General features: G+C 39.8%; 1 protein-coding gene across 2 annotated transcripts in view; it reads right to left on the bottom strand.

Annotated features, from left to right (window-relative positions):
- Positions 1–25892, bottom strand: part of LOC144657244 (uncharacterized) — a 36251-nt gene that overhangs the window by 8951 nt on the left and 1408 nt on the right. Inside the window, exons 2-9 of one of the 2 annotated variants that reach the window (XM_078517558.1) lie at positions 24898–25081; positions 19801–19876; positions 19011–19117; positions 17725–17859; positions 11263–11695; positions 7170–7615; positions 5806–5882; positions 3817–4796 (exon numbers count right to left, since the gene is read on the bottom strand). In XM_078517558.1, coding sequence (XP_078373684.1) covers positions 4583–4796; positions 5806–5882; positions 7170–7615; positions 11263–11695; positions 17725–17859; positions 19011–19117; positions 19801–19876; positions 24898–25081 — 1672 coding nt within the window. In that variant the 3' untranslated portion in view covers positions 3817–4582. Of the gene's footprint in view, positions 1–3816; positions 4797–5805; positions 5883–7169; positions 7616–11262; positions 11696–17724; positions 17860–19010; positions 19118–19800; positions 19877–24897; positions 25082–25892 lie in introns of those variants that run through there. The other variant, XM_078517559.1, reaches the window with a different exon arrangement.

The raw sequence follows: 25892 nt of genomic DNA, 5'->3' as shown, positions 1-25892 counted from the left end.
AATCCAGCTCACGCATACTATACCCCGTGACTCACGCAAACCTCCGACTTACGTGCTACTACAGTCATTCCTTTCTAAACATTTTTTTTGACCACCACCGTACCTTTCTACCCAAAAAACTCATGAAACCGCCCGGTTTTAACCTGTTTTAACCTTTCAAAAATTAGAGCGTTCGAAACTAAATAAGATCCGTAATCACAAACAACATACAGCCGTTTACCAGCACTCTTTAAAACTCCTGAAACCCTTCAAAATCAGGCAAAATAAATCTTTGAAATAACCTTTATCAATGTTTCTTATTTTTTATTCAGTTCTATAAAATGCCTTTCATACACTACTGTCAAACAAAAATTTCAATTTCCTCAAAGTTTCAAGACAAAAGAATAACAAATATTTCGTGCACAATGTAATTTGATTAAGCCAATATTATCACGTCTAAAAATACTTCAAGCAATTCAGTGAAAACCCGTTTTTTTTTTCGTATCAACGAAAACCACTTTCGAATAATCAATAAATGAAAATAACAATAAGATCAAAAGGAAGAAAGGAACCTTTCTAATTATTTGAAGACTTTCAAAGCCGTGATATTATGCATCCAATCCGCGATAAAATTTAATTACAACAAAATCCAAGTTCTCATTTTGAAGTCCATTTTTTTCAGTTGATACCTTTATCCAACTTGTGAAAAATTCCATTCAAGTTCCTATTAATACTGTACATTCCCAATGTTTTGCTCAGGTCTTCAGAAGCGTCTTACTAACCAAATCTAAAATAATTCCAAAACATGCTGTAAAAACATTCTACTCTTTGTGACAAACGACTTGACGACCAATTGTTCAGAAATGAAAATCGACACAGTTCTTGCTAAATAAAAAAAAAGTTTTACGGCGGAGTCAGGCTCAAAAAATATACCGCAAGATCACACCCCCATTCATAGTCAGAAACCAGCAAACCATCTAGTTTGCTAAAAAAAACACTGCGTGACATCAATGACGTTACCTTTTTCATTTACAAAAATAACTTTAACTTGTCAAAGTAAGTGCAATTTCACAATGATGATTATCAGTACAGTATGGGGCCCAGTTCTCGGCCGGGTCCAGTTCTCGGCCACTTTGTGTTTAACGCGTTTTTTCACACTCCAGTTGAATCAAAAGAAAAAGGTATTTCCTTCAAACGATAGACTGATTCATGTGCTTTAAGTATCTTGAGTTTGATCGTTCAATTCGATATAGAAAGCTCACACGTCGAGTTTACGCGGAGGTAGGTGAATTTGCATTCTCGAAAAATTTGTTTGTTTACGGCTCCTTAAAATTCATGGATGTAGTTAAATTCGTAATTTATCCAAAAGCCCCCACCATACGAGCTAATTTTTGGCATGTGAAACGTAGAATAATTCAGCTTTCTGCTTTAGTTAACTTTTCGTTGAACCGTTGTATTTTTTGGTCTTAATTTACTTCGAAATTTTTTCTTGCGACGTTTGCGTATTTGCCAGTTCTCGGCCACCCTGCTCGCTATCACAGCTTAGCGCTTGGTTTTTAATATAATTTCATCTGCTGCTGCCAGAATGAAAGAAATAAATGTTTTAAAAATAAAGTTCAATCTTATCTCTAAGTTTTGAGCCGACTCTTGTCTTGTCTATTATTTCTACAACACCTAAATCTTTCAAGACCTTTTCACTGCAAAATAAACCATCTAAATGCACGGGTCACACAATGCGTTGCTAGAACCTGCACATAGGCAACTAGGCGCGTTAAAATCCTTCTTTTCTAAAGTAAAACAAAGCCTCATAAAAATAATTTGGGATCGATATAACATAAATAGGTTTACAGAGTGATTTTATGACTGTGAAAATTAATTGAGCATTTTTTTTACAGATAATTACGCACAAGCTTTTTAGTGGCCGAGAACTGGGCCAAGGTGGCCGAGAACTGGGCCCACAAATGGAGCTTTTATTTTTATTATTGCTCGGGAAAATTAATTTTTGACCGGTCGATAGCTTTAACCAAAAAGCTGAATAATGTAGCTAGCTCTGGGAGAAATTTCAAGTTCCTGCGGTTCTTCTGAGGTAAGAAATACCAGTTTACGTCAAAAGTGGCCGAGAAATGGGCCCCATACTGTACTTTGCCCCGTAAGCTTTTTTCTCTGTCCTTCCGCCGAAGCAAAAAAACACAACCTGATTACACATTAACCCAAAAGTCGACCAAGTGTGCCTGCAACGATTTCCTGTCAAAACTAAAATGAAAACCATTGCGGTATGCGTCACCCGTAGCGGTTTTGTAGCAACCCCAAGCTATCCCCATCTTTTTGGCCGCGCCAGGAGACTATGCTCTAGGACGACCAAAGGGTAAACTATAAATCGGCCACGCCCGATTAATTAAAACGTACGCCACGTGCACGCGCGTTTGTTAAGCCTGGTTTTCACTAGCGACGCAAGCACAAGCGCAAGCACAAACGCAAACATAAGTAGTTTGTGCCAAGTGAAAACGAACGTCGACATAAGCATAAGCACATTAGCATTAGAATATTATGTTTACAAGTTAGAAGGCTCCATTCTCAACTTCGTACTGTCGGCAAATATTGCGGCAGAAACTCTCAGGTGCCGAGTGTTGTTGTTTGTTCTACTCTTGTGATCAGATGAAGAAAGCGAAAGCGACTACAAAACGGAGGAAAACGAAACATTTGGGGTTATAGATATTTTTTTAAAAAGAATTTATCTTTATTTCTTTCGTCATCTCGAGCCCACGCTTGTGTCTTTTGTGCTTTTGTACCCACTCCTCCGAACAACCTCAGAAAACGTTTATCAAAATCAACCGCGGCCTCTGTGACTTTTTTCACATGCTGGAACGAGTGCTTTAATTGGCTAGACGCGGCCAGACGTAAACAATTCTCTTGTGCTTATGCGCTGTTTTGTTTTCACACTAACGCAAGCACAAGCGCAAGCACAAGAAAAGGAAAAATTTTGATCCTTGTGCTTGTGCTTATGCTTGCGTCGAAGCCGTTTTCACTATGAAATAAGAGCTCTTATGCTTACGCTTGTGCTTGCGCTTATGCTTGCGTGGCCAGTGAAAACCAGGCTTTAGAGTGAACACTAGAGGAGATTAAAAAAAAAAGTCCACATTCAAGCCACGAGGCTGCAGAGTCTGGTGGCGGAAAATCAGCTTTGCCTCAACCCGTTTTCTTTTCATGGTATGAGTTAGTCTCTATCTCTGTGTATCTCGTTTTTTTTTTTATCTCTGGCGCGTTTTACATTTTAAATTATCTTTTGCGCTAGTAGCTATTAAAGCTGATTTCCAGTCGTACTGCGCAGACTCGGGGTTTGTTTTCGTTTTTGTTTTGAATTCGTTGAAACGTTACACTTCGGTGACAGCATTCATGAAGTTTTTTAGTCCGCCATTACAGTTCGTTTCGTTCAAGAATTTCCGATAAGCTGAAACGTTGGTTTGAAATAGCGTCAAGGTTCTTCTACTCGTTATTATTTGTTCTGCAAGGATATCTGGCGTTAATAATGAAGAAAAAGGTAAGTTTGTCGCGGAATTTTTAGTTTTGCTTGTAAACATTCCTTCGTGTGAGGCTCACATAAACATTGCAACCGAGATTGCGCAGTACGGACTGGAATTCATCTTTAAGCCAACCAGAACTGTTGCCTACCAGTTTGCTGGTACGTGCGCAGTGTCTTTTCCGAGCCAGTGGGCCATCAAACAAAGAAAGAAACAAACAAACACTGTTTGAAGTTGTTGTTTTGAAGTTGATATATCCAATTCAAATAAAAAACAAGCAAGTAAATACATGGGTCACATTTATCATCATCACCAAATCCTTTATTTAAACACGATAATTTAAGCTCGATGCTTGTGATTTCGTATACTGCGTGATAAAAGCTCAATGCTTGTGGTGTCGTGATTGAAGCTCAATGCTCGTGGGGTAGTGTATTGTGTGATTATTGAGCAGGGCTACACGAAATCCACGTGTTACATAACTCATTTTCCGGACAGCTATTGAACGTTCTTACTAAGACATCTACGGTACGGTAGAACCCTCAGTTTCTCGAAACTCCCAAGAATTGCTCAAACCAATTTTAAAATGTTCGTTTCCCTTGGGTAGTACTTCCCTGTAATTTTATCCTTGCTTTCTTTAAAAACCTCCCGATTCCTTGAAGCAATTTTCCTTTTCCCTGGAGGTTCGAGACCGGGTTTGAAAAATCGGGATTTTACTGTGTGCAAGTCATGTGCATGCATCTCCTCTAGCAGACATTCTTGTCCCCATAGCCCTTATCGCTTTTCTTAGCCGGCGAAGTCTTGGCATGAGAAACGAAAGGCTCTGGGGACATGCGATTTTTGAATTAATTCGAATTTTTTTTGGATTTAATTACTGTTTGAAACAATGAATTTTTTAACGGAAGTAAAAACCGCAATGACTTTCTCATACATTCTTTTGAAACATCATGACTGCATACATGAAGACCGGAAGTCCTAGAATGTAGGACTGGAAATCTTGTGTTCCCAGAGACCTTCGTTTTTCGTGCCAAGGATATGCCGGCTAAGAGAAGCGTTAAGGGCTATGGTCAATTATCTCGCCCCAGACTCTATTCTAGCGACGAAATTGCTCTCGGCCGCGTAACATCATCGCCCTCGTCATCAGCAGTGGACAGCTCTGGTAAGTGCCATGACACTCTGCGCCTGATGGGATATCCAGTATTGATTGCGTGATAGTCGCGATAAAGACGATCAGTGCCTCTTTTTCTGAGCAGGTTCTTTTTCCATTCTGGCATGCCGATCCAGCGCTGCTCTTCTTTCAACCTAGTCGGTGAAAAGAGACAAAAACACTCTTGACTTTACGGCCCACCAGTACTCTTTTTTCCCAGGAACAAAATCACCGTAAATGCAAATCGACAGCTTTATGGGAGGGTCCTGAAGGGGGCGGGGGGTAGTCCAATTTCCCAGCCTAAATTCCATTTCCTCGTTATTTAAAAATACACGGCTAGTACGACGGCGCTTGGTTTGGGCAAGTGTAATTGGTTTTGGCCAAAACCAATTATACTTGCCCAAACCAAGCGCCGTCGTACTAGCCGTGTATTTTAAAATAGTTGTCTTAAACCCTCAAATGAGTTCTAGTACGTGAATCTCCAAGCTACGTGAGATCCGGCAAAGAATTGTGCCATAGTCTTCCTAACGGCGCGTGACCCTCTGCGTTTAAACGTCTTCCCATTTTTTTGCTTATCTTTTTACCCTTTTAGTCCCATTCCCATTTTTGTTTGTGATTTCCAGTCCCTGCGACTCGAATACAGTTGTATCATCTCCCCAGTGAAAAATATAGACTGTACCCATTTTCCCCTTCACGTCCCTCTTTTGTTAACAACATCCAAGTAATTTTTTTAACGGTACAAAACCAAACGAATCAAAGGTAACCACAACGAAAACAGAAATCTAAAAAATAATTTCCTAAGAACCCCGAAAAGGGTTTGAATACGATTAAGAAGATTCAGGCCCCGTCCCCAATGACCCGGGTAAATTTGAAAACGCATCTATTTTTTACCCGGATAGGCCAACCGTCCACACTGAAACGGCGTTTTTGGTCACCGAAAACGGTTATTTTAAAAAACGCTTTCCAAATTGGGTATCGTTTTCAAATTTACCGGGGTTAATGTGGACGGAAAACATTTTACGTGACGTTTTCTAATTTCTCCGTTTTCAAATTTACTCGGGTCAGTGTGGGGCCTCAGATCGATAGCGAACAACAAACTTTAACAATTTCAGTCAAATCTTTCAACTTGCGATACCGAAATATCCACAATGAAGTTATACAAACCTTTCATCTTCTCTCTTTGTAAGTAATGGAATTTTCCATATAGGAACACCGATCCATTTCCTCTGTTCTATTTCTTTCTAAAAAGCAGTACACAGTGAAATCATGTTAATCGTACGATTAATGTAACATTCAGGAAATAGGGCCCCCTAAAAAGTATATTAATCCTGGGCCCTTTAGTTTCTTGCCACCAAAAGAAACACTCTTTCGTGAACGCCACGGTTACACCTGTACAACAAAAGGTAGTTGCATAAAATGAGTGACAGTAACGCAGGCATTTTATTGTTCTAACGGTGGGTACTACGTATTTCATATGCTTTAGGGACTGGTCAATAAGTACCAGGGGGGGGGGGGGGTGGTGGGCCGGAGCAATTGGAAAAGTGGTGGCTCAAAAATTTGACCCACCCCTTCCTTCTGGCTCAAAACTGACTGACCCACCCCTGATAGGGGGTTGAAAATTACACGACCCACCCCCTTTGCTAAAAAAAAATCAAGGGACCAATCATTATTTCTTTATCATCTGTTAGGGTTTAGAGGTTTTTTATTAAACTTCAGCTTTTAAAGTGGAATTCCCTACATAGACATTTTCCCTGATGGACACTGCTGTTCCATGTACATCTTTTTTCATTTCTTATCACACCAAAGAAGGTTAAATTTATCACTTCCTATACTTCTTATGCATGTTGAAGAGAGACAGGTAAAACTGATGTTATGATCACAAGCCATCTAGGGGGGTCAGGGGGCATGCTCCCCCGGGAAATATTTATATTTGGGCCTTCTGAAATCGCTAGAAATTCATTTAAAACTGCTCACATGGAGAAATTTACAATTTTATATACTTTTGAATACAACTTTTCTTGGAACTATAGCAGCTCAAAGTCAGTGAATAAATATGATGACCCACCCCTACGTGTAGATCAAAATTACATAACCCACCCCTTTTTGAGGGCTCAAAAACTGATGACCCACCCCCTTTCTGCTCCGGCCCACCCCCCCCTGTACTTATTGACCAGTCCCTTAGAGAATTTTGGTTTTCAATTTGTCGACTTCAGAACTTGTTTTGTGTCTCATATCTCTATATTTAGTGGCCTGCGAGAGCAGACCGCTTTTTTCGGCGGGTGAAACTCGAGCCGAAAAAGCCGTCTGCTCTCGCAGGCTATATATTTTAAGGATGGTCACTCATTTATAATCATTGACTTCCCAATTCTTTTGAAGATAGTAGCTGTCTTCTTTACTCCTTCTTTCACTGTAGTTTATGTTAGATAGAATAAAAAAATAGAACAACGAAAAATATGTTGGCACGGCCTAACCAGTTCGTATTTTGGGATGACACTTTTTATAGTAATTAAAATTCATGTTGCTCAAACCTTTTCTCGCTCGACTTTTTCGCGCGCTTTCTCTTTGACCATGCGATTGACAAGGATCTGTCTCTTCCATGGCGGAAGCCGACTCGGTAATTTCTTGTTAGCTGATTGGTCACTTCTACTATGACGTCCTCCAGCGGTCACATGACCTCTCTCATAATAATTCCCGCCTTCCATTGGCTGGTTGCTTTGGATTTCTTGAGCAATCGTCTCAGCTCGGGCTTCGTCAGATTTGCCGTATTGATGTCTCGAAGCGCTTCCAGATCCTAAAGAATGATCTTCGACGATCACGCTGCAGTCATTTAGAGTTGTGTCATCTTTAACGCTGTTGTTGTCGCTCGGTTTCTCAAAAATTCCGCTGAGGTGAGTAGGTTTGCTGGCTTTCTCTTCATCTAACTTGACGTCTTCTTTTGGACCTTTCAACTCGTTAACTTTTCTGCTAGAAGTACCTGACAACAAAAAAAGAACAGCTTCTATTAAAAGTCAGTTAAACTGTTCAGTTCGATCGGTGCGCCCTATTAATCTGAGTGACTGATGTTTCAAGCACCCAGAGGGCTAACAGCGTGCCTTTTGATTTAGTCCATCAATTGTTCGGTCGTCATTCGCTTAGGTTTATGATCATTCCTTAAAAATGGTTTCCCAAACGTCTCAACCAAAGATGAAGCTAACTGACAACCGCACGTGTGATTTATCGGTACCAGGCCAACGCAGGTTATCAGCATTCTGTCAGCATAAACCTACAGTTAACCGATACCCATTTATACTTCTGCAGTGATTGAAAAAGGCCTCTGACCGTCGTCTGATACAAGGAAGGCGTGGCCAGTTAGAGAGCTTAAGCACAGGCCTATTTGAGCCATGGAGGGCAACTGTAAGGCGACTGTTATTGTTCTTGGCGTGTTTTCACCTCCTCGGATGGCGTTGTGTTGTAAAGCCTTTGTTTCTGGGTTCGTAATAGACATAATAGTCGTCTTCCAGTTGCCTTTCGTAGCTCAAAAACTATCGTCATTAAGCTGTCTATAACACATCACGCCTTTCACAAAAGTTTAGGCAGCATTGCCACGCCAAGGAAGAATTTAAATATTGTAGTGTTAACTTAGTCTTGAGCTTATGGGAGGACGATGGCCAAATGGTTAGTGCGCCGGACTCAGGATCGGACGGTCCAGGTTTGAGTCCTCGCTGGGGTCACTGCATTGTGTTCTTGGGTAAGACAGTTTACTCTCATAGTGGCTCTCTCCACTGTATAAATGGGTACCGGCTGGGGGAAGCCCTGCGAGGACTAGCATCCCATCCAGGGGGGCGGGGCGATAGAAATACACCTACTGATACCCGCTTAATGCTACAAAAATCGGGATAAGCTCCGGCCTGATGGGCCACTTGGCTCGACAGCAGGCTTTGCCTTACCAGTTTTGGGATTAAAAGGGTATACCTCCTCGGTGTTTTCAGCAAGTTTTACAAAGAAAACACATACGTGAATACAGGAAAAATGAAAAATATATTTGACTGTACTAACAAAGGAATTCGTTCCTCTTCAACTGCAATCAGCATCTTTGATGAGGCAACAAAGAAAATGCCACTGCGTTCTTTCCGCTGTTTGGAGAATTCGTAGCGCCAGACAATTTCAAACATATATCCAGAGTGTATCGATGATTTATAACGTCCGCTGATGACATGCATGCAGAAAAAAGCGGAATACGCAAAAGATACTCCATTAGTTTGAAGTAAAGCATTTATTTTAAACGTTATTTTATGGTTTTGGTACGGGTGACTAGAGGTCTCAAACATAAAAAGCGACATATGAAACTAGCAATGGATTTTTTTATTCAAAGTGTTATGTGAGCTAACTTTATTACTATTGAGTTGATTACGAAGCAGCTTTAAAAACTATTTTAATTTACAGTGTTAAAATAAAAACGTCATTCCCTTTGACGTTAACATGCTTTTGAAACCCATAAAGTTGATAAACAAATGTACTACTTCAAAATCATCTATCACCCCGCAAATCTTGGGAAAAATCTCTTTGCTCGTGTTGCGTTCAACATATCTGTACATTTATGGTACTCAAAAAAAATGTAAAAAAAAAAAAATGTAAAAAAAAATGTAAATACAATTTTAAAGTCCATACGCGGGACGAGGTTACCCTCAGTGTCCGAGCCAGAGGCTCGTGTATAAGACGTAGGACTGTGCAGATCGAATTGGAATTTAGTAGTGTTGATTTTTGCGGAGGGAGGAAAACCGGAGAACCCGGAGAAAAACCCTCGGAGCGAGGACGAGAACCAACAACAAACTCAACCCACATATGACGCCGGGTCCGGGAATCGAACCCGGGCCACATTGGTGGGAGGCGAGTGCTCTCACCACTGCGCCATCCCCGCTCCCCCAAAACTTGTTAGTTTTATTTCCTCGCAATTCTAAGCCCCCTATATCTCAAGTAGTATTTATATTTTCACTTAATGGATTTGAATGGTCAGAATAAAAAAAGCAGAAAGAAATTTTCAAAAGCAAGATCATTTTTTAACTTTTTGGATTCCTTTTTTCCGACAGTTTTCCATCGTCGTCAGTTACAGTGGATTAAAAAATTATTTGAATTTATACTAACAGTAACAACACGAAGTCTGAATAGATAATTGTATTATTACCTAAAAACATTAATTACTAACTAAGTTTTTTTCCCAACTGATATACGTAGCTTTCTAATTGTTAAGCGAGTTTAAAGGAGTCATGTCACGGTATTTTAAGGAAACCTCAAAATAATTGTTTCCTAACGTAGAAAAACACTAACAAAAAAGGGACCGAAAATAATCGAGAATGGTTTCAACTGACGAAGCTTTAGATGGATTAGAAACAACGAACTAGAAAAACACTAACAAAAAAGGGACCGAAAATAATCGAGAATGGTTTTAACTGACAAAGCTTTAGATGGATTAGAAACGACGAACTTAAAAAAAAGAATGCTAATTTTTTCAAGTTTCACGACACTCTTTCTTGCAGCAATTGTTACTGTTATTGCTAATGTTGCTCATGTTGTTGCTGCTGCTTTGGTTGTTGTTGTTGTTGTCGTTGTTGCTGCTGTTGTTGACGTCGTTGTTGTACCTCTTGTTATTGGTTGTTGTTGCTGCTGTTTTTATAAGTTGCTGTCGTCGTTGTTGTTGTTGTAATTGTCCCTGCTGTAACAGTTGTTGTTGTGTTGTAGTAGTTGTTGTTGGTGTTTTTCGTCGTCTCTCACGCAGTGCAGAACAGTCTGTAATCTATCTGTATATAGGCGACACTAGTCCCAACACTGCTTCGTTCTTGGTGTTGTGTTATACACGTAACTGGTCAAGTCCAAAGTAAGTCGTAGAGTAGCCCATGCTATGTCTTTTACAGACGTGTCGTGACTTGACAATTAAGAAAAATACAGGTTAGATATATGATAGTAAGTTCCAAAATCTATCTCAAATTAAAAGTCTATCTTTGAATACACAGCCTGCGAGCAAGCTCTCTTTAAGGGTAGCAGGTGGAGGTATAGAGAACCCACCACACCCTCCTCCCACCCACCACCCCTAAGAGAGCTTGCTCGGTGGAAATGAAAAACGTTAATTTGCTACGTACCATAGTTACCTTCAAATGGAAAGGAAACTTATAAGACGCCTAAGAGATGTATTAGGAGAGGGGAAGGGTATAATTGGGGACCACAGGCATATGAATTTCTGCTGCCCGTATCTTTTATTTCTGGTTGCCACCCCTTCTTTAGTGGTTTCCGCCTCTTTGTGGTTTTTCAATTGCAAAGTAAGTGTTACGTATTGTTGTGAAAACTTTCCCTCATTTACCACTATTCCTACCACTCGAAGTCATCAAGCTCACTTCGCTAGCAGGTTCTCAACGATTTGCGTGCAAATCTCATCCCGAGGGAACGTGAAAGCGAACGCAAGTCATCGCAAGTGCATCCAAGTCCTGGCAAAACGAAGTCGCAAGTGGAAAGAAATTTTCAACTGGCGTCTATTCGAGACTCCGTTTGGCCAGGCATTAATAAAGACCTATCACATGCGTAAAACATCGGGAATGATCAAAAGTAAGCTCATCCATACTGCAACCATAATTACTACTTCTGCTTTCTTACCTGAATATTCAGCAAACTCTGCCGGGGGAGGAATGATATCCCCTAAATGCGGCAAAGGCAGCAATTGCCTTTCTCTCAGTGGCTTTCCTGGAGCCGGTGGCGAGTTAGCGACATTTGAATCTGCCTGCTGAGGGTTATGAGGTGAAGCTTCTGTGCTTTCGTTAGAATCTTGTGCATTTACAAGCGAGGGTAAACTTATTTCTTTCTCATTGTTTGGTTTTTCTTTTTTGTCATTCGCGTTTTGGTGTTTGGAGGTTTTCTCTGATGTTTCACTCATTGCAGAACTAGCCTTTGTCGCTGACGTCTTTGAAGCGAAGTTTTTCTTCGTTTGTGTTGCTAAGTCTTGCGTTTCTAAAGTGGTTGTTAGCTTGTTGCCATCTCTTTCCACGTAATATTTCTTGGCTTTCATCTCTTTCTTTTGCGCTTTGGCTTGCTGTAGAAAAAGTAAAGAATTATGAACCCAAGTATTTCGGCAATTCTTCGAAAGTACAGGAAAACCAAGGGTAAACGAGGTTTATGATGCATTGTTTTATAGCGCACTGTTTACAGCGTTTAACTTTAAATCTGCTTGCTTTCACACCGTTTTGTAACATCCTAGCACCTCAAATATAACCGACATTTATGCTCGTTATATTGACTTGTCATGTAAGTGTCACCAAATAAGACATGGGATAACCGGTATACGAACCTGGAAATTGTCGGAACTCATAAAACCGGTAGTAACACAATGTTTTCTCGACTGGCCTTTATCGGTTGTGCACTAGAGCAGTTTTCAATTGAGTGTCGTAAAACCAAAACCAAAGTAATTACTCTGGCCAATCGCAAAGGACACAGACAATCCAGTGAACCAATCAAAACTCGAAGCAAATACATGTCGCAGGCACGAAGCGCGGGAAAACGTGCGCGATCTAGTCACGATTGGTTTTGGTTTTACTCCTAATTGGCTGAGAAAGTGGCGCGAGATTTCTAAGCCAATCACTAAGCGTAGTAATGCAAAACCAAAGCGAACGCAATTTACTTTCGACACTCAAGTGAAAACCGCTCTATTTAGTCCTAAAGCAATTTCTGAGGGGTCACAAAGTCTCGACAAAAATTGAGAGTGAATAAGGAGGGTAGGAAATCGAAAAACAAACGTTTAAAGAGAATCGTGCTGGTAAGAACAAGCGTATTATAGGTGTTCTGGTCAACGTTTCTCGGACACTAACAAATTTAAGAATCATACGAAGTCCTGCTCGGCTCATGTTTGGGGGAAGTTTCTGAAATACAAAGATTAGTCACAAATCACATAGTTGCTTCAATTACAAGTTATCATTCACCAATTCCTAAATCGCTAAATCCTATATGTACATACGTTATTTAGGAAATGTGGAAGTCTGGATTTCAGGGAAAACATTCAAGAGCATATACTCGATGAAAAAATGGAAAGAGACCGGTGGTCGGTGCGAATGAAGCCTTGATTTGGATCATCCCAGAGTACTGTACCCATGTGATAAAATAATATCAACCCAAAAACGCCCCGACTTTTTCTAACCCGTGTCCCCCCCCCCTCCCCCTCCTTAAAAAACATTACATGAAACACCATAAAAGATTTAAAATTTGAACTTTAACACCCACCCGCCCTTGAAAAGAAACTAATTTAAGAGCAGCATGGTCCTCCCAAATAGAAGCCTCCAAAACAGATGCTTTTTGGGATCGTCACACATTGCTCTCCTATTGTTCCTTATTAGAGAATGCAGGTGTTATTAATTTTAATTAAAATGGCGTGAAGCAATCAAAGACTAAGTTAGTGCATGTGAGCTAAACGTCTAGATACAAAAATCTCTTATAACAAAGAAGTGGGAAAAAATAAAAAGTGGAGGGGGACAGGGGGGTCTGAACCTCCCGCGTCCCATACCTTTTGCTCCCACTTCCCGGACCTTTTAATCCCCACCTACCGCCCCTTACCATGGCAGTTCTCTCCTCTTTATCTCATATCCATTGCAAAATATAACAAAATGTTTGGAAATTTTACTCGTTTTCTCCTGGTTCCTGCCACGTTAAGAATCCCGCTTCCCACCCTCCCTTCTCTCGCTTCCCGCCTCTTTTCTTCTGGGCTACCGCCCCCTTTCCTTCTCCACCAAATTGACTTTAAATAACATTTTCACCTCTTCCTTTTAATCTTATCTGACAGTTGTGCTGTCTGGGTTCTTTATTGCAGAAACAACACAGCACCACTGCCAGTTGAGATTAAAAGGAACAGGTGGCGGTGGATAGGACACATATATAGGATGTCCACAAATGCCATCCCCAGGGTAGCCATGAGATGAACCCCTACAGAAAAGAGGAAAAGAGGACGCCCCAAAGTGACATAGAGAAGGTCACTGGAAAAAGAGATGACAAAGGCTGGTTGAACGGTGGTCATCAGACAGACAAGTAAGTAGGTAAGTAGGTAGGTAGGTAGGTTGGTAGGTAGGTAGGTAAACAGGTAGGTAGGAAAGTAGGTGAATACTGTAGGTAGGTAGGTAGGTAGGTAAGTAGGTAGGTAGGCAGGTAGGTAAGTAAGTACTGTAGGTAGGTAAGTAAGTAAGTAGGTTGGTAGGTAGGTAAGTAGGTAGGTAGGTCGGTAGGTAGGTAGGTAGGTAGGTAGGTAGGCAGGTAGGTAGGCAGGCAGGCAGGCAGGTAAGTAAGTACTGTAGGTAGGTAAGTAGGTAAGTAGGTTGGTAGGTAGGTAAGTAGGTAGGTAGGTAGGTAGGTAGGTAGGTAGGTAGGTAGGTAGGTAGGTAGGTCGGTCGGTAGGTAGGTAGGTAGGTAGGTAGGCAGGCAGGTAGGTAAGTAAGTACTGTAGGTAGGTAAGTAGGTTGGTAGGTAGGTAGGTAGGTAGGTAGGTAGGTCGGTAGATAGGTAGGTAGGTAGGTAGGTAGGTAGGCAGGCAGGTAGGTAAGTAAGTACTGTAGGTAGGTAAGTAGGTTGGTAGGTAGGTAGGTTGGTAGGTAGGTCGGTAGGAAGGTAGATAGGTAGATAGGTAGGCAGGCAGGCAGGTACGTAGGTAGGTAGGTAGGTAAGTAGGTTGGTAGGTAGGTAGGTAGGTAGGTAGGTAGGTAGGTAGTTAGGTAGGTAGGTAGGTTGGTAGGCAGGTAGGTAAGTAAGCAAAAGTTCCACTCTGTTTTCATCATCTCCTTTCTATTAAGCTCATTTAATTAAAAATAAGAAGTTACGTTTTTAATTTAGAAATAAGAGGTTTTACTGTAAATCATGTAGATGAGTGTTAAAATAATTATATGATTCTGAAATGCCTTTAGTGCACAACTTACAGGAATTTTTTGGACTTCGCACAGTCAGCAAATGTCAGCAATTTTTGCATTAAAAATAAACAACAGTAAAAACACGTCATTGTTATGCCTGCTGTTAAAATTATTTATTTTAATTAGCAAAAAGGTTACGTAGTTTTAACAAATTATCTGGTAATTTTACATGTAGATGTGCAAGCTTTTTTTATTTATATTATCGTACAGTGTATTAATATCAAGGAAATAATGTTGATATTTTTATGAAAAACAATTACATTTATTAATATTATCAAGTTATTAGTAAAGAACACTTTCTGGTCACAATACTGTTCATAGTTTATCAGCAAAAAAATGTTTTCTACAGTAGACTGTTTTTTAACAAGTGACCATTTTACTCTTTAACATAGCAGTGTTGAAAAAAAGGATTCATTTTCCAGAAATTTGCAATATTATTATTGCTCCAGCTCAAATTAAGGTGAAGTTTTGTTCACTAAACAAATAATACAGTCATGTAAATTTAGCTAAGTAAGAACTTTTGAATTATTACATTTTTACATAATACATTTAAATTCATCAGCTGGAAATAAATTTTCCAGTTCCAAAGTGAAACAGATTAAACTTGTTTGTACAATGTATTATGCCGTGAGAAATAAACTTAACTTTAGTGCCTTGCTAACAGGTAGTGTTGTTTGCTTTAGTGATGAGACATCTGTTGAAAGTTCAAAAATGTCTTTAAAATTATCATAAATACTCTTTTTTGATAATAAACATACAGTCATTAATTTGTGAAAGTATCATGTGATAACTATGTGTGGATACATGTACACAAAATGTATGTCGTAGAATGACACGTATGGCTGTGCTGCATGGATTGGTCAACACCACCTGACTCAGTGGCACATTAAGTTTATCTATCGGCAATATTATTGTTTTAATTACTGAAATTTTGTGCTTTTACTTTTTAATTGTTAAACATGCATGCATTATTGTAGTTGAACTAGGTGCTCTGCAATTTAATTTTTTAAGTAGTACATAAAATATGAGCGGGAGATCTGTATGGGCGTTTACAATGGCGAGCCGCTAGGCGAGCCATTGTAAACGGCCATACAGATCGGACGCGAATATTTTATTCTACTTGTGAAATGAAAACAATAAATTGAATGTAAAGTATTGTTATGCGAATCAGTAGAGATCTGTATCAAAAGTTAATGAATACTAATTAGCTGAGCAGGAGTTTGTATCAAAAGTTAATTCTTTTGTCTGATTTGTATTGGGGTTTACAGTTGTGTACATGTGATCTGAATACTGTGCTGGGATTGGTTTGCACCCTCATGCATTATTAATGAATTTTACAATGCTATTTAACAATACCTGGGCTTTTCAGAAAATGAATACATGTCAACAGTCAGTAGTGGCAACATGGGGAGAGTCGCCCCCACAAAAATAGAAACGAAATTACAGACCAACAATAAGGTCATTATTAAAAGAACATTTTTTGGTTTGCTGTGATTCAAACTCAGTAAGAAAGTTAACATACCTTATGTGAATATTGTTATATATACACATATTTGTAAACCTCTAGCTAAAGCATCTTGAAAACTTGATGGTGATGATGATAATGATGATGCTGATGAGGAGAAGGGGGCAGAGGAGGGAGAGAAGGAGGAGGAGGAGCAGGGGGAGGAAAAGAAGGAGAAGGAGGAGGAGAAAGAGGAGGATGAGCAGGAGAATGAGGAGATGAAAGGAAGAGAAGGAGGACAAGGAGGAGGAAAAGGAGGAGAAGGAGGAGGAAAGGGGCAGAGGGGCAAAGGTAGAAGGAGTAGGAGGAGGAGGAAGAGAAGGAGGAGGAGGGGAGGCAGAGGAGGAGCAAGAAGAGGAGGGGTGGAGGAGGAGGATGAGGAGTACAAGGAGAAAAGGAGCAGAGGGGCAGATGGGGAGTAAGAGTAGGAGGAGGAGGGGGCAGAGGAGGAGAAGAAGGAGGAGGAATGGGGCAGAGGGTCAGAGAGGGAGGAGGAGTAGGAGAAGGAGGAAGAGAAGGAGGAGGAGAAGGAGGGGGCAGAGGAGGAGGAGGAGGAGTAGGAGCAAGAAGAGGAGGGGTGGAGGAGGAGGATGAGGAGTACAAGGAGAAAAGGAGCAGAGGGGCAGATGGGGAGTAAGAGTAGGAGGAGGAGGGGGCAGAGGAGGAGTAGGAGGAGGAGGAATGGGGCAGAGGGTCAGAGAGGGAGGAGGAGTAGGAGAAGGAGGAAGAGAAGGAGGAGGAGAAGGAGGGGGCAGAGGAGGAGGAGGAGGGGGCAGAGGAGGAGGAGGAGGAGTAGGAGTAGGAGCAAGAAGAGGAGCAAGAAGAGATGGGGTGGAGAAGGAAGAAAAGGAGGAGCAAGAAGAGGAGGGGCGGAGGAGGAAGAAAGTGAAGAAGGAGAAGGAGGAGGAGGAGGAAGAGGAAGAGGAAGAGGAGGAGGAGGAGGACTGAAGAGGAGAAGGAGAGGAAGGGGGAGGCGAAGGAGGAAAAGGAGTAGGAGAATGAAGAGGAGAAGGAGAAGGAGTAGGAGAGGGAAAAGGAGGAGGAGGTGGACAGTGGCAGTGGTGATGGTAGCAGCTGTGGGGCTTGTGCTGGCATTTGTGGTGACTAACTGCATTAGTGATAGTGGTTGGGTGACAGTGCATGTTGGTGTGATGGCGGTGATGCATTGTAAATGCAGTGGTGGTCAGGTGGTGGTGGTGGTGGTGATGATTCATGATGATGATGATGATGATGATGATGATCATAGTCTGGGTTGTGACATTTCTGTTTACACATAATACAATGACAAGCATTCTTCAAGATAATCTAAGAACAAGGAGCAATGAAACATCCACACAACCAGATGCCCAACCCATGACATAAATGCAAAGAAGTGCATGTCTGATAACCTGGGGCTAGTGGATTTTATACTTCACTTACACGATGGGCAAGGGAAAGTATCTGGCTAAATTTTATAGGAAATTATTCACGCTTAGGAGGATTTTTTGGGCTAGTGAAAATGACTTTCGGGCTAGTATATGCTAGCTACAGTTTGCCCAAAGGGCATTAGCTGGAAAATTCAATGTCTTTGCACCCTGTCAAGCATCAGTTCTTAAATCTAGCTCTGCAAAAAGTTTCCCTAATGGCATTGTTAACAACACTGAGGTTTCTAATTTTACGTGGTGTGTGTAACATTACCTTTGATGCTGCAATCTTAAGGTAGTCCGCACATTTGCGGTGTCCACTCTTCTCTGCTAAAGCCAGTGGTGACAGACCCTCCTTGTCTTTCTGCTGCACATCCAGTTCGACATTTTCTACCAAGTACCTGACACACTGACATAAATATTTCAAAACTGATCAATGACGGAGGAGTTAAATTTTGAATCTCTCCCAACTGTTAGGGCCTGATTACATGAGCCGGGCTGGCTCGGTTTGCCGAGATGACTTTCAGCTCGGTATTACATGAGCCCGGTTAGCCGGGCTGGCCCGGTTTGCCGAGATGATTTTCAGCCCAGTTTTAGCATGAATGATCAGAGCACGGATGATCTTGATCACCTTTCTCCGGCAATTTAGTGGTTAATTTTTTGCACTTATGCAGCTGGATGGGTTACGTTACCTCTACATCCTATTTAGAAGGAGTAGCATTGATTTTTTCTTCGGATATTGTGCTCGGAAGAGAAATTTAATGCTGGTCTGCTTAGCCGGGCTGGCCTGGTGAACGCGATTACATGGAAAATTTTCAGCCAGGCTAGCCGAGATCCCGGCATCGCGATACCGGGATCTCGGCTAGCCGGGCTGGCCCGGTTGTCATGTAATCGCAAAGTTGATTTTTGTCGCGTTTAACAGACGTGCCGAGATCTCGGCAAACCGAGCCAGCCCGGCCAGCCCGGCCAGCCCGGCTCATGTAATCAAGCCCTTAGACATATCTTCTGCCTACCCAATCACATAAATCCCCAACCTTCAGCCCAGAAATGGGATACATGTGTATGTGTACAATATTAATTTTACAATACATATTAACTGACCACATTTATCAATCAGTTTATCCTTAAGCTACAAACAAGTGAGAAATTTTGCAGGATATGTTTAAAGCTACATTGAAAAAAATATTGGGCAGGCAGCAACCAGTACTTGTTTCATTTCAATTCATTCATGCACAGAAAAAAACATTCACATGTACTGTTCTGTACATGTATAAGCCTGTGGTTTTTGGAGCCCAGGGATGCAGATATTTAGAATTAATTACTGACAGTAAGTTATGATAAACCCTCTCTGAATACTATTTGAAGAGTCAAACCATTAATCATTGAATACATCTTTGCAGTGGGCTAACTTTAGTCTGTATCTGTAACGATTTACTTAAGACAGTTAGTCCAAAAGAGAAATCAATACCTTTAAAAATAGTCACTTAGTCCAGAAGAGAAATCAATGTCTTTACGAAATAGTCACTTATCAATGAAACCTGTCTCCATCCATCTACTAACCTCAAATTGCCCCTGCTCTGCGGCATCATGAAGAGGAGTGCCTCCAAGCCTGTCAGTCACAGAAATGTCACCTTTGGCATTCAGCCACTTTAATACACTCACGTGACCTGCATTGAAAAACAGTGAAAGCACAACCAATTGATGAGAAACTGGTACTGACAGTAATGAAAATATTGCAATGGACAGTTTGTTGTCCAATGCCCTTCCATACCCAACTTGTGTGGGATGCATGATCTTGGAAACCATGTGCTCTTTGCAGTTTAAGCGTATGCGAAGCATTCTTGAAAGTATGTTTGTTTGTTATCTTACATTTTGTTTCTTTTGCTATCAATGTTGATAGTTTGTTTTTTCTATTGCACTTTGTTTCTTTGCTATCAATGTTGGATATGAGGCCAGAAGATGCCCACAAAATCTGTAAACTTGTCTACATTTTAATCACTTGTTGTATTACTTTTCTTTATAATTTAGTTTTTTTTTGTAGCGAGTTGCAAGCTTTGTATTTTGTAATTTTCAGCTGTACAGACAACTCTGTCGGTAACGCTACTGACATGCAGACATGTAACAGATCAAACATTTTTCAGTGCCCAAATCTTTTGTAGTTTTATTCAACAGATATCCAACTTAATTTAAATTACAGGGCACTCTATTCTCTATTCAATTGTCAAATGCACCTTGATGTACATAGTGCCAGCAGAGCTCACAGACATGCATGTATGACCTAACACAGGCTGCATTCATGTATAATTTGTTGTAAAACACTGTGTGCACATTTCAAGACATAGTCATGTACCTTGTGCTGCTGCATAGTGAGCTGGTGTACCACCAGTTGAGTCTCTCTCAGTTAGAGAAGCCTTGCCACTTTCAATCTGGAAATGGAAAGCCAACAAAAACTAAATTGATTTAACAACAAAAACTAAATTGATTTTCCATTAAACTAAGTTTGTAAATTCGTAAGTCCTCTTCCCTATTGTTTCTTATATATTAATCACCTGCTTTTTATACTATTTATAACATTAATTGTACGGGGAGCTAACTTGAAAACCTACCGGTTCATTTAGCTCCCCAGCTCAAGACTTAATTAACTACAAATTCCTGTAATACCTTATTTCTATTTTATTAAGAATACGAAAAAAACTGTAAACTTTAATATGAGCTGAATAAAATTATTATTATTATTATTATTATTATTATTATTATTATTATTATTATTATTATTATTATTATTATTATCAACTGAAGACATAAAAAGTGAAGCACGGAGGGGGAGGGGAGTCACAAGACAACCCAAGCGGAGAATGCCATCTTATCAAGCCCTTACGAACGTTAACGTCAGCTTTTTTGATATTGGACATCTATGTTATGGTCAATTGGCAGCTGTCAAAACAAGGTATCTGCTGACCAGTATAAATGACCATATTGCAGGCTCAGGAGTACACCTCATCAAGGTCATGAGTTTTTTTGAAGCTGACCGCTGACCAAGTTACTTTTTTCCATTGTATCGTACGCTCAAATCTTACTTTTTTGTGATTGGAGTTGACAATTTATTTTGGCTATGGATCTTTCTTGAGTAGTACCAATACATTTAAAAATTTGCTTCAAAGCTCTGCAAACCTTTAGTAATGGAAAGTCTCCCGGTAATGATGGGTTGACAGCAGAATTTTATAAAGTCTTTTGGCCAACCCTGGGTCACCTTTTAGTTGACTCTCTAAACTGTTCCTTTGAAAATGGAGAACTGGCGAACTCGCAAAAACAAGGTATTATTAAACTTATTGAGAAGAAAAATAAAGATAAAAGATATATCGCCAAATGGAGACCTATTTCTCTGCTAAATCTTGATGTAAAGATCGCATCAAAAGCAATAACATTAAGACTAGAAAAAGTTCTCTCAGATTTAATCAGTGCTGATCAATGCGCATATGTAAAAGGAAGGAACATTTTTGATGCTGTTCGGACTATAAGCGACATTATGGATGGTACACAAAATCACGCAATCTTCCCAGACTCATGGTCACCATCGATTTCGAGAAGGCTTTCGATTCTTTAAGTTGGAGTTTTTTATTTAAGGTCTTGGAAAAGTTCAATTTTGGACAGTCCTTTATAAAGTGGGTACGCATTTTTTACACAAACATATCGAGCTGCATTATGAATAATGGAATAGCAACTCCGCTTTTTTCAGTCGGAAGAGGGGTTAGACAGGGGGATCCTCTATCGCCCTATTTATTTATTTTAGCTTTGGAGTCCCTTCTCGCTGCCATCAAACAAAATAAAGACATTACAGGAATCGAAGTAGAAGGCAAAGAAATTAAGTGTACTGCCTTCGCAGACGATTAAACTAACTTTCTACATGTAAGAGATAAAAAATCGTATGAAGCGCTGAATTCATTATTAGATACATATGGCGATTGCTCTGGCCTCAAAGTCAACAAAGAGAAAAAAGAAGCCTATTGGCTAGGAAGTTCTCACAGACATCATGGAACTCTCAATATAAATAAAGCAAACGAACCAATCAAAATACTGGGTATTTATTTTACTTACGATCAGGATAAAAGCAAAGAACTTAACTTCGACTTAACCATAAAATCTATCAAAAAGGCTTTGAATTGCTGGCAATGGAGAAATTTAACACTGATCAGAAAGATTCAACTTGTTAAAACTTTCACTATGCCAAAATTCATGTACCGAGCCTCTCTTATTTCTTTTGACAAGGATATAATTAAAAGCATAAATTCGGTGATTTTTAATTTTGTGTGGAAAGGTAAAGACAAAATTAAGAGACTGGCTTTAATCAGTGAATATGAAGATGGTGGCCTAAAGATGTCTCACACTGAATCCCTGATTGCAACACAGAGAATTGTATGTGTCAAAAGGTACAGCTTTGATGATAGCGTTAGCCCATGGAAAACCTTCTTATCTCATTATCTTAAGAATGTAGGATCAGAATTTCTCTTCAAATGCAATTTCAAATTATCGTGTCTTCCCTGCAAGATACCAATTTTTTACAAAGAATGCCTCGAAGCCTGGTCTGATTTTAAAAGCTGCACACCTGTTTCAAAACAGGACATTTTAAATGAGATTATCTGGAACAACCAAAACCTTTTGATCAATAAATAATCAATATTGAATAAGAAAATTAAGGAGGCAGGTTTTGTACATTTGGGAGATATCCTTTCAAATGACGGGAAGCTAAAAAATTGGGAAGTTTTTAAAGAGAAAAACCTCTCCTCGTCGGATTATCTTCTCCTTCTCGGTGTTTTTAGTGCTATCCCGCCTGCGTGGAAACTTCTTCTAAAAACTGGAGATGATGCAAACCAAATCGACAAAACGGTCTCGGAAAATGACTTTGAAGATATGACTAGTATGAGTTCTAAATCGATTTATTCGGCCCTGGTTAAACGGGTCCAAATTCCCCCAACTGCTCAATCTAAGTATGAGTCTTTATATAATATTTCCAACTCCTTAGACTGGAAAAATATTTATCAATTGCCTGGTCGAGTCACTCTTGACATCAGAACGCGAGCCTTTCAATACAAGATTTTAAATCGTATCCTTTACACAAATAGTATTTTATACAAAATGAAATTCATTCCTTCTCTGTTATGTACCTTTTGTGGAGATCACGAAGAAACTCTGGAGCATCTTTTGGTAAAGTGTGTGTATACGAAAGTTTTTTGGTCTGCCGTTATTTCTTGGCTAAACAATCAAAACATGCAAGTTGATAAGTTTGACGAAATAACCATCCTTTTTGGTTGTTTCGACAACATTCCAGATAGTAATTTGTTAAACCATATAATTCTGTTAGGGAAATATACCATTTATATATGTCGTAACAAAAATATCAAACCATCGTTATCCTTACTGAAAGCCAAAACACTACAAATTCGAAAGCTAGAGCTTTTTATTGCGAAAAAGAATAAGAAAGAAGCTTTTCATTACAGTAAGTGGCAAAAAATGTTATTGTAAATTGTTATTGTTAATATGGCATCTTTAAGTTAAGTAGTAGGAAATCTACACATAATTAATTAGTCAAAATAAAAGTTCTAGGTGCTAGTAGGTCAAATTCAATTACTAGGTTTAAAACAATTAAGTCTAGCCAACTGTGAAATATTGTTTGTAATTAGTGTTAGTTAGTGGTAATACGTCTGTTGTTATAAGTATGTAGTGTTAGTAGTGTGTTTGTAAATAATCTGTTTTGTAATTGCAATAAAAATGTAAAAAAAAAAAAACAAACAAAAAAAAAACAATACATTTAATAACTTCAATAACAGTAATTATTTTTTTCTCAGCGCGCAAACGGGCAAGATGAACCGAATCCTGCAATCTGATTGGTTCCGGGAGCGGGCGGAATTTTCCGATCTTGACCGCGGTCAACAAAACGAGATGCATCCCCGCGCGAAATCAGTTTGCAGCGAGACAAACGAACACATGAAAGTTTTGTTCTCCAAAATCGAAATAGCTGTTCACCAACCGTTGTAAATTTGAAAAGACTGAAAAACAGTGGAATTAAATGCCTCAAAAGTTCTTCAAAAGGCGAGTATTTATTTGTTTCTCAACAAAATTGAATTGTAGTTTACCGTTCGTAGTTTTGCCGTTGTTTGTGCATGCATTTCGCAATGATTTTCACGCCATTGCGGTAAACTTCACCGGTTTTTAGACTTCCTCTAAGAGTTAAACTGCCTTGTTTATCGGTCACTTTTCGCTAAAAACAGAGCACTATTTGCCATCATTCAAGGAAATGAGATTATTTGATTAAAAACGGACAAATTAATTATCACAATATTGTGCCGTACGTAGACACTACGCATTTCATTCAGTTTGGCACTGTTTATCAGAATAAAATTCTGCTAGGAATCATTGCAGAGATTGCAGCGATTATTAATTTGTTCAATACAAGTGTGAATAGCTTGTAAAACTGTTTTTCAGTCAAAGAGTATTTTTCAGTCAAGAGAAATAGGATTAACACCCTACGAGCAAAGTTTCTTTCAAGACTTTTCAAAACATTTATCGGCAATTATTGTTGGGGAAGCCAAAATCGATTTAAATGACTTTGTGTTAAGTTTTGTGTCTTATGTGTGCTATATTTATTTATTTATTTATTTGCTTTTCTTGATTCTCTGCAGTGTAAATTAAATATGCTGAACCCTTCTTGAGTATGGTTCATTTTAAACGAAGCTATTTTATTCCAAAATAAATAGCAAACAGAATTCTTCACTCTTGCTTGTCAATCGAGTCGGACTCAACATTGAAGTCTTATCCGTGCGTATACAAACAAAGATTTTGCGACGCATTTTTTCTCGGTTTCTTTTCCAAACAAATTAAAGTAGGAAAAAAATAAAAACGTTATTTGCCGGCCTAGGTCGGTCCGTATTGGGAAAAACTGTACCCTCGGTCTTGAGCACAGCCCTCGGCCTGCGGCCTCGGGCCGTACTCAAGACCTCGGGCACAGTTTTTCCCTATACGGACCTCCCGGCCGGCAAATGACATATATATATTTTAATGAGTATTTTCACAAAATTCAAGAACCAGAAAACAAGTGTGGAGCTCCACTGTTAGGCTTGGCTAAATCTATAATAATATTAACTTGGAAGGAAAGCAAGCCTACTAGCAAAGTCCAGGTTTCTGAACCTGAGCAAAAACTGGAAGGAGCAACATGCAAAATGTCCCAGGCTATTAACACCCCCCCTCTCCCCCCCCTTTTTGTACTCTCCCCAGTGTTTGCTCCAATCAGAGACCAAGATAGTAGCCCGTTGAACTCCAAGATCAATCTGTACGACTTGACGGAAAAATAGGACAAGGGGACTATGAAGAGTCGACTTTGGCTAGAGCAATAGTATTATTGTTAGGTTTAATTTACCGCATGAATATAACATCTTTTGTTTTGTTTTCTCACCAGATATCCCACACAGTCCAGATGTCCATTCTGAGCTGCACCATGTATTGGCAACATTCCATCTCTAGCTCTAGCATCACACTTGCCATCAACGCTGTGTAGATACTTGAGGCAGTCTAGGTTGCCATCTTGTGATGCAAGGTACAAAGGAGTTGTGCCATCTGTTGCGACATCATTAACACAGCTAAAGGGTTGAAAGATTTTAAAATGTAAAGCTCATGATTTCATTAGCAACTAAAGAAACAAGTATTTAGCTTTTTGAAGTGAAGTTAGCCTTTATTTCAACAGGGTGACTCCATCAGCTTTTACAATTAAAGCTGTTATCAATAGAGGCCCTAGTAAAAAGTAAAAGTTAAAAAGTTGCAAAAAGTCTTACAGTGTACCTAAAATGGAAGTAAACTGAAAACTTAACAATACTAACAAAACTTTGTGCATGGCTCAACAAGCTGGCAGTGAGTACTCGTTCCCATTTAGCATGCTCTGACCAGAAATATTTATTTGCTACACTCCCTGGATTTGGAGGTGCGTTGGTCTAATGCATTGTTAGCACACTGGATTCTGGATCAAGTTGTCTGGGTTCTAGCCCTGGCTGGGGGTCCCTGTGCTGAGTTATTGGGCAAGACACTTAACTCTCATAGCACCTCTCTCCACCCAGGTGTATAAATGGTACCAGCAAATAAAATGCTGAGGGTACCCTGTAATAATGGACTAGCATCCCATCCAGGGAGCAGTAGAAATACTCCTTGTCACTTCATGCACTGGAAACCAAGATAAGCTCTGGCTTGTTGGGCCACTAGGCATGGAGAGAGACTTTTTTAACAACATGTACTCTCCCTTGATGACCTGCTTGTTTTATTACAGGTTACTCCCCGGCACTCTGAAAGGTTGCCCTTAGCTAACAATTTTGTTTCTTGTACCTATTTAACACTTCTGATCTGGGTAGAGAGAGATATTATGAGAGTCATTTGAGTCTTGCCTAAGAACACAACTCTGGG

This window comes from Oculina patagonica, chromosome 6 (genome assembly GCF_052425735.1).
Source record: "Oculina patagonica isolate OP01 chromosome 6, crgOcupat, whole genome shotgun sequence".
In the NCBI taxonomy this organism is placed as follows: domain Eukaryota; kingdom Metazoa; phylum Cnidaria; class Anthozoa; order Scleractinia; family Oculinidae; genus Oculina; species Oculina patagonica.
The sequence above is the reverse complement of the archived record's forward strand: the minus strand, read 5'-3'. Positions and strand labels throughout refer to the sequence as shown.